General features: G+C 33.1%; 1 protein-coding gene across 1 annotated transcript in view; it reads right to left on the reverse strand.

Moving 5' to 3' along the window:
* The window catches only part of LOC111678683 (nuclear hormone receptor FTZ-F1-like), a 74,187-nt gene extending 69,910 nt beyond the window's left edge, over positions 1 to 4,277 (reverse strand). Inside the window, exon 1 of the mRNA XM_046950968.1 lies at positions 2,730 to 4,277. Coding sequence (XP_046806924.1) covers positions 2,730 to 4,233 — 1,504 coding nt within the window. The 5' untranslated portion in view covers positions 4,234 to 4,277. The remainder of the gene's footprint in view (positions 1 to 2,729) is intronic.
* Positions 4,278 to 10,234: the final 5,957 nt, after the last annotated feature.

Genomic DNA, 10,234 nt, shown 5'->3' on the forward strand with positions numbered 1-10,234 from the left:
TAGAACAGAACTAGAACAGAACTAGAACAGAACTAGAACTTAACTAGAACTGAACTAGAACTGAACTAGAACAGAACTAAAACAGAACTAAAACAGAACCAGAACTGAACTAGAACAGAACTAGAACAGAACTAGAACAGAACTAGAACAGAACAAGGACAGAACTAGAACAGAACTAGAACAGAACTAGAACAGAACTAGAACAGAACTAGAACAGAAATAGAACAGAACTAGAACAGAACTAGAATAGAACTAGAACAGAACTAGAACAGAACTAGAACAGAACTAGAACAGAACTAGAACAGAACTAGAACAGAACTAGAACAGAACTAGAACAGAACTAGAACAGAACTAGAACAGAACTAGAACAGAACTAGAACAGAACTAGAACAGAACTAGAACAGAACTAGAACAGAACTAGAACAGAACTAGAACAGAACTAAAACAGAACTTAAACAGAACAAGAAAAGAACTAGAACCGAACTAGAACAGAAAAAGAAAAGAACTAGAACCGAACTAGAACAGAACTTGAGCAGATCTCAAACAGAACAAGAGAACTACTTTCTCCGCAAAACTAATTTTACGTTAAAAATGAATATGGTCCCTGTACAAATCATCTGGCATCACTTGCAAAATTGCATTATAAAACATGACGTAAACCTCTAAACAAAAACAACAACTACGTCTTATACCAATGCTTTTGACAGCATATTTAAAATATAAACAAATAGTTGGCAGCTATACAGAAGAAAATAAACGCAAACAAACAAAAGCAAATTAACAACTCGTCTTGTTTAACAAGCACGCCCCCCCCCTTTTGCAACCTCTCCCACCCACTTAATTTGTCAAATGTGCATTTAAATGAAAGAAAAAAATAAAAACAACAAACCAAAACAAAACAATTTTTGCATTATTTGGCCTTATGTCAAATAAGTATTTGCTTTAAGCTTAAAGCTGCTCCTTTTGCGCTTCTACCCGCTCTCTCACTCTCTATTACCATTATAAAATGTCTTCTGCTGTTTCTTCTTAAGTTGTTTTTCTTTTTTTCGTTTTGTAAAATACAAAATCTGGCACAAGGTCATTTGGCGACCCACTGGCATAGTTAGCTTTATTATTATTGTTGTTGTTACTCTTCAGTTTATGCAGTTTTTATTTGTTTAAATAATTTTCGTTGTTTTTGTTTAATATAAAATTTGTTTTCATTTTTAAGTTATTTTTACATTGAGTTAAGGTTAAATGCAATTACAACAACAATTACTACAAATTTTAATGCATTTGTTTGTTGTTGTATTCGATTTATCCTTCTTCATTTTCTAATGTTTCCTCTGACGCTCTCCTAAGCTCTTTGCCTGTTCCCTTCCTTTGTTGGGTAACGAACAACAAACATTTCACTCGTTTAGTGTTCGAAGCGTTATTTGTATGTATGTGTTTTTTAATTGTTTTTGTTTAGTTTACTTTTTCAATGATTGTGTTTATTTAGTTGTTGTTATAATTTAATTAAAATTTATATGTTTTTAATTAAATTATTCTAAATAAATAAATATTATTACGAGGTTATAGTCGCCATTGTTTGAGTAAATCGTTTATTTTGAAATATAAAGAAAAAGTTCAAGGGGTGACGGATAAAAAGGATTTCAGTTGAACTAGAGCAGAACTAGAACTTAAATAGAACAGAATTAGAACTGAAATAGAAATGAACTAGAACTAGAACAGAACTAGAACAGAACTAGAACAGAACTATAAAAGAACTATAAAAGAACTAGAACAGAACTAGAACAGAACTAGAACAGAACTAGAACAGAACTAGAACAGAACTAGAACAGAACTAGAACAGAACTAGAACAGAACTAGAACAGAACTAGAACAGAACTAGAACAGAACTAGAACAGAACTAGAACAGAACTAGAACAGAACTAGAACAGAACTAGAACAGAACTAGAACAGAACTAGAACAGAACTAGAACAGAACTAGAACTAGAACTAGAACAGAACTAGAAGAGAACTAGAACAGAACTAGAACAAACCTAAAACACAACTAGAACAAACTAGAACAAACTAGAACAGAACTAGAACAGAACTAGAACAGAACTAGAACAGAACTAGAACAGAACTAGAACAGAACTAGGACAGAACTAGAACAGAACTAGAACAGAACTAGAACAGAACTAGAACAGAACTAGAACAGAACTAGAACAGAACTAGAACAGAACTAGAACAGAACTAGAACAGAACTAGAACAGAACTAGAACAGAACTAGAACAGAACTAGAACAGAACTAGAACAGAACTAGAACAGAACTAGAACAGAACTAGAACAGAACTAGAACAGAACTAGAACAGAACTAGAACAGAACAGAACTGGAACAGATCTAGACAGTTTAACAATCAAACCGTTTAGTATTTGGTTTCCAGATGATACAAAGTATCGCTATTATGTTTACTTTTGACATTTTAAAACTAAAGATGAACTTAAGATTAATTTAACCTGGTTTTTGAGAACTTTTATATTATTTTAATAGTTTATTAATTTTATCAAAATTATAAAGTAATTGATGTTGGTTATTTGTTTTTCGTTTAAAATTTTATTAATTATTAATAGCGTCGATTTAGTTAATTATTTTTGTTTATTTTATTATTTATCACTTCACGTTCAACAACAAAATATTGCCAATATTAATCCCTGTTAGAATAATTATTTAAATAAAGGAAATTATAGTAAAAATAACTTACCCGATCTTTCATTTAATTCCATATCAATATATTCATCCGATGAAGAAATCGAATCATTGCTATCACTACTCAAAGTAGAAGAATTAAGCAAATGTTGTTGATGCTGCTGCTGATGTTGGTGATGATGTTGTTGAAGCTGCTGATTATGTTGATGTTGCAGAGTCATTTGCTGTTGAGACAATTGATTTTGCTGCTGGTTATTAGCAGATTTTGTAGCTTCTGGAAGATGTTGTTGTTGCTGCTTAGCTGTTTCATTATTGTTTATAATTAAAGGTACTGTTGTAGCTGATGTTTGGGTTATTGTTGTTGAAGATGTTGCATTGTTATTGTTGTTATTTACAAGAGTATTTAGTGGAGCTGTTGTTGAGGATGAGGGTGTACAGGAACTGGCCGCTAATTCTTCAATACTGTGGAGTGTTGATCTTGTACTGGTCGTGGTAGAGGTGGCTGTTGTTGTTGCATTTTGCTGTTGCTGCTGCAACTGTTGTGTTGGATGATGTGTGTTGTTGTTGTTGATGTTGGCAGTGTTGGGTGGTGTTGTATCATTTGTTGTTGTAGCTGTTGTGGTAGTTATATGATTTTCATTGAGAGCATTAACACCACTTTCCAAGCCACTGTGATTGACTCCCCTCTCTCTGTTAGTATTTAGATTATGATGTAAAGTAAGTGATGAAGATGTAGTAGTTGTGTTAACTGCTGCAGAGGAAGATGAACTGGCAATGCCATAATCTAATAGATTATGAGTATCGGCTGTTGTTACTCTTTGTAGAATTTCATTCGGTGGTGACATTTGTCTGGCTGTTATATTAGTATTTGGTAAATAGTGATGCGTTTGGTTTTGTGTTGTGGTTTCGGCAGTGCTTTGTATTTCATTACCTTTCAGCGTTAAATAATGTGAACTGTTTACTGCAGACACATTATTATTGTTGTTATTTGTATTATTAAGGTTCTGTGTAGCTTCTCTGGCAAATAGTAGATTAGAAAACGTGGGTGCATTAACAACGCCCGCCGTTGTATTCAGCTTCTGTAGGCCACTCATTATATGATTACTTTCTATAGTCCCCATTAAGGGTGGTAAACCTTTAAAATTTGTATTTGTTTCATTAATTAAATTAGCACCTCCCATTATAGAGCTGGAGCCTCCGGAAAATTTCAAATCACATAAAGCACCCAAAGAAACACCAGCATCTAAATTAGCATCTATGGCTGAATGGCGATGATCCAGTAGCGCAGATTGTTGTATACAAGTGGTAAAAGTACTATAATCACTTTTAGCCATGGACATTTCTCCTTTGGAGTTGTTGGAGGGTGTTGTTGATTCATACATAAATGATGTAGTACTGGGTGTACTACCAGCTGCCAACATATGATCTTTATGGTGATGCATATTGATATTGTTGTTGCTGCTGTTAATATTATTATTGTTGTGATTAATGTTAGTAGTGTTGCTGTTGTGGTTAAATGTTGAACTATTCGCCAATATAGGCACTGAATAATCGTCCATATTAATCCAATCTATTATCTTAGGAAATGTTGCTAAAGCACGGCGAGCTAAAAAGGAAAAAAACAATAATTGATATAAATATTTTCGTAAATTCTTCTTTCGAAAAAATTTTAAAGAAATGTATCAGTTCTTCATAAAAACTACTTATTTTAACTATAGTCAAACTATACCAGAACAAGATTAAGAGCTAAAGTAGAACGAAAAGAGAACAGAACTAGAAAAGAACTAAAACTTAAATAGAACTGAACTAGAACAAAACTAAAAGAGAACTAGAACAAAACTAAAGCAAAACTAGAACTGAACCAGAACAAAACTAAGGTAGAACTAGAACAGAACTAGAACAGAACTAGAACAGAACTAGAACAGAACTAGAACAGAACTAGAACAGAACTAGAATAGAACTAGAACAGAACTAGAACAGAACTAGAACAGAACTAGAACAGAACTAGAACAGAACTAGAACAGAACTAGAACAGAACTAGAACAGAACTAGAACAGAACTAGGACAGATCTAGAACAGAAAAGAACTAGATCCTAAAGTAAAACTTTTCGTGTGTGTAGGGGCCATAATGCTGTAACTTTTGAACATTCCGTGTGTTGAATTGACCATGAAGGATACACCTCGTAAAAAAGTTAGTAAATAATACTGAAACAAGGTCACCATTGCACTCATCTTCCAAAGACAACCTTCCCAACTGGTATTCATTCATAAACTTCGACCGAGAAATGTACTTGAAAAAAAGATGAAACAGAATCAGTTGTTATTTAAAACATTATTGTCCCCTTCCACAACTGTATAATGCAATCGATCTTTCTCTCTCACTCTCTCTATCGCTCTTACTCTGTTACTCCTCACTGAAGTGCAACAAGTATTTGAAAAACTATTTATTTAACCTTCACCTACTTACAAACGAAAACAAACTACTTGCAACAAACAACTCAATGTCACAGCCAATGTATAAAGGAAAAACCACTTTCACCCCCTGGTTCCGTAAACTCTTGTTGTGTGTTGTTGCATCTTCTTCTCTAGCCGCAAATAAAATTGCTCCTCTGCTAATGTAAACTGAAGGTCTGCAGCAGCATTAGATTAATTGCAATTTTCATTTAGTTTTCCTATACGAGTTGCCCCTCAAACCTCAACAGTTTTTGTAACAGTGCGTTTTGTGTTTGTTTTCATTAATACTATTTAATGCAACACTGACATTGATGAATGTCAGCGCGCGACAGAGAGCGACTAAAGATTGTGCGAGTGCGAATGAGTCTCTATGAGTTGTTGCGTTTAAAGGCCAACAACTAGATGAAATAATACTCGAACACAGACCCTCACATTTTACACCGCTAAATCCCATCCAATCAACAAAATATGCGGCACTTAGACATCGCTTGTGTCTCCATCTGTCTGTCTAGTTGTCTGGTGGCACAACCAAATAGTCGTTAAATCGTCAGCCACCAACAATTGCATTAGAGTGCGCTTGTCTATTCATTCAATTAAATTGATTTTTAAATTTTTTTCCAAAACAAAAACAAAACAGACTTAATGCAGTTCTGGTTACAACATTAAATCTTATTTTTACATATTTCCAACAAAGATTAATGTAAAATGTTATTTTGGGGGCCAGCAGAAGCAGCACTTGGAGTTTCTATTTGTTTCAAATGTTTTAGGTCAAGGTGAATGACGTTTAAAAGGGATTTTCTTTTATGTTCTCTCACTCTCTCCATAATTTTTAGAGTTTGTTTTTAAAGAGAGAGAGAGAGAGACATTGAAACTGACATTTGATGGTCATTTAGGTGCATTTAAAGTTTGTACTTGTTGCAAGCATCTTGTTTATTATTTTACGGACTGTTAGTTTTATTGTTTTTGCCCCAAACATACAGAAAAATATTAAAGATGCAAATTTTGAAGGAGACATTTGTCGTTTGTGGAAGAATATGTAAATAAAATATTCATGAAATTTAATAATATTTTAATAAATTTTATATTACATTCGTTATTTACAAGAACATACATTTTAGAAAATAATTTAAAAAACGTGTTTTCAGAACAGAACTAAAACAAGAACAGAACTAGAACTAGAACAGAACTAGAACATAACTAGCACAGAACTAGAACAGAACTAGAACAGAACTAGAACAGAACTAGAACAGAACTAGAACAGAACTAGAACAGAACTAGAACAGAACTAGAACAGAACTAGAACAGAACTAGAACAGAACTTGAACAGAACTAGAACAGAACTAGAACAGAACTAAAACTAGAACAGAACTAGAATAGTACTAGAACAGAACTAGAATAGAACTTAACCAGAACTACAACAAAATTAGAACAGAACTATACATATAAATCTTCTATTTAAAATAACATCTTTGTCGACATTAAATCCTTAAAGAATTTAAAACATTTATTTAAACCGACAACCTTGCTGCAAACACCTGTGGTAATTGGCAAAGTCCTTCAGATACCAAAACAAATATTTAACATTATAAAAATAGCAAGGACGAATCATACCTTCACATAGATATAAAGTTACTCGGTGGTATAACAATGATGTTGATACATATGTATACTACCATGAATAATTTCTCTTGATCAACGGTAGCAATAGCAGTAGCATAATATTGTCAGCAACAACAAAAACAACATAAATCAAGAAGAGGACTTATAAATGTTAAATATCCGGCGACTACGTTAACAATGACCTTGTAAAATAGTAAAAAAATCCAACAAAGCCCACCATCACCCTTTCCGTAGTAGAAGTAGTAGTCGTTTATAAAATGCTAGAAGTCTCACTACAATATGCAGTTGTATTATGGAAGCCAATAAAAACAAATGTCAAAATGTGTAATTCAGAAGAAAAAAGCAGAGCACACCAAAAAACAAAGATGGCGGTACAATATTTAGTATGTCAATGTCGTGGAAACCATGGCCTTATTTTCATTCTATACAATTTGTGTACTCCAATGCACATGCAACAACAACGACAAAAATTATAATAATAATACTATATAATAACGCCAACAACAAACACCTCTCTATATGTATATATATACATATGTCTGGCAACCTTGTTCTAGTATGTACGACTGTGTGTGTTTGTGAAAACAAAAAAATGCATTCATTCTATTTCATTTAATAATATAGTTGTTGTTCTTGTTTCTCTATTTTGAAAAAAAATTGTTTGACTTTGACCCATTTTTCTTATAAGCTTGTTGCATGCATGCATGTCTGTTTGTTAGTGTCTCTCCTTTGCTCCTCCTCCACCTTCTCCACACAATACAATTCTATAATAATACTAATAATAACGATAATAATGATGTTTTTAATGAATGTTATTGTTCATGATGACGCTGAACAAGTGCAGCAGTCTATAGTGTTACATCAGTAGAGAGTAAAATGTAACAAGAATTAGTTTTAGTCACTCACATACACAATGTACAATGTACATACATACGTATGTAGTATGCATGTATGTTGGATAGTGTCTGTCAAAAAGAGTGCGTCGTGTGTAAGAATGTGTTCAATATTTGAACACGAAAAACAAAAAAACTAGATCAATGTCAGGCAAACCAATACATACTGCATAGAACAGAAACACAAACAGAATTTACAACAATAATAATACTTAAAACAACAACAACTGCAACAGAAAACATTTAACTATAAATATAAATGGCCTTTATACATATATTTGTAGTTATTAGAGAGATGCCAGACTAGAAAGAACATAAATAGGGAGAGAGTAAGCGAAAAGAATCAAAACAGAAGCAGATAAGAATAGAATCAGTCAAGAATCAAATCTGAACCAGAACAGAAGTATAACAGAACTAGATCAGAACAAGAACAGAAGTAGAACAGAACTAGAACTGAACTAGAACAGAACTAGAGCAGAACTAGAGCAGAACTAGAACAGAACTAGAACAGAACTAGAACAGAACTAGAATAGAACTAGAACAGAACTAGAACAGAACTAGAACAGAACTAGAACAGAACTAGAACAGAACTAGAACAGAACTAAAACAGAACTAGAACAGAAATAGAACAGAACTAGAAATAGAACAGAACTAGAACAGAACTAGAACAGAACTAGAACAGAACTAGAACAGAACTAGAACAGATCTAAACTAGAACAGATCTAAACCAGAACTAGAACAGAACTAGAACAGAACTAGAACGGATCTAAAACAGAACTAGAACAAAACCATAAGAGAACTAGAACAGAACAAGAAGAGAACTAGAACAGAACTAGAACAGATCTAGAACAGAACTAGAACAGAACTAGAACTTAACTAAAACTGAACTAGAACTGAACTAAAACAGAACTAGAACAGAACTAGAACAGAACTACAACTTAACTAAAACTGAACTAGAACTGAACTAGAACTGAACTAGAACTGAACTAGAACTGAACTAGAACTGAACTAGAACTGAACTAGAACTGAACTAGAACTGAACTAGAACTGAACTAGAACTGAACTAGAACTGAACTAGAACTGAACTAGAACTGAACTAGAACTGAACTAGAACTGAACTAGAACTGAACTAGAACTAGAACTGAACTAGAACTGAACTAGAACTGAATTAGAACTGAATTAGAACTGAACTAGAACTGAACTAGAACTGAACTAGAAATGATCTAGAAATGATCTAGAACTGAACTAGAACTGAACTAGAACTGAACTAGAACTGAACTAGAACTGAACTAGAACTGAACTAGAACTGAACTAGAACTGAACTAGAACTGAACTAGAACTGAACTAGAACTGAACTAGAACTGAACTAGAACTGAACTAGAACTGAACTAGAACTGAACTAGAACTGAACTAGAACTGAACTAGAACTGAACTAGAACTGAACTAGAACTGAACTAGAACTGAACTAGAACTGAACTAGAACTGAACTAAAACTGAACTAGAACTGAACTAGAACTGAACTAGAACTGAACTAGAACTGAACTAGAACTGAACTAGAACTGAACTAGAACTGAACTAGAACTGAATTAGAACTGAACTAGAACTGAACTTGAACTGAACTAGAACTGAACTAGAACTGAACTAGAACTGAGCTAGAACTAGAACTGAACTAGAACTGAACTAGAACTGAGCTAGAACTAGAACTAAACTAGAACTAGAACTGAACTAGAACTAGAACTAGAACTAGAACTGAACTAGAACTAGAACTAGAACTGAACTAGAACTGAACTAGAACTGAACTAGAACTGAACTAGAACTGAACTAGAACTGAACTAGAACTGAACTAGAACTGAACTAGAACTGAACTGAACTAGAACTGAACTAGAACTGAACTAGAACTGAACTAGAACTGAACTAGAACTGAACTAGAACTAAGCTAGAACTGAATTAGAACTAAACTATAACTGAACAATAACTAGTCTGGCAACACTTTTTGTTACATTTGTTAGTTTATTTGCAAATAAACATCAATACACATAGAAATGTATATATGTCATAGCTGCTGCTGCTATAGTAGTGAATCTCACTTGGAGCATCCTTGTATCCAATCTCGAGTATATTAGAAAACACCGCTTGAGCTTGACCTAAATTTTCAATGAAATTTTTGTAGAAAATAATAAATAAATAAATTTTAAAATAACACAAATTGCCAGTCGTTGTTTAGCGTCATGTTCTAATTGCAAAACTTGTATCAGAATACACAGAGTACCTTGTACAAAAAAAAAAAAAAAAAATCAAACACACCAACATAAACACCACCCTGAGTTTGTATGGGGAATGCAAGTGGAGAGAAGTGTTAAAGTCTATTATCAGTAATAATAATTAATGCAACTAAACATGAAAACTTAAATATTTAAATGAATGAGATGTCGACTTAAGATATTTATCAATTTGAAAGGAATTTTTAGATGTTAGGAATTAGATGAGAACAGAACTAGAACAGAAGTAGAACAGAACTAGAACAGAACTAAAACAGAACTAGAACAGAACTAGAACAGAACTAGAACAGAACTAGAACAGAACTAGAACAGAA

Source organism: Lucilia cuprina, chromosome 5, assembly GCF_022045245.1.
Source record: "Lucilia cuprina isolate Lc7/37 chromosome 5, ASM2204524v1, whole genome shotgun sequence".
In the NCBI taxonomy this organism is placed as follows: domain Eukaryota; kingdom Metazoa; phylum Arthropoda; class Insecta; order Diptera; family Calliphoridae; genus Lucilia; species Lucilia cuprina.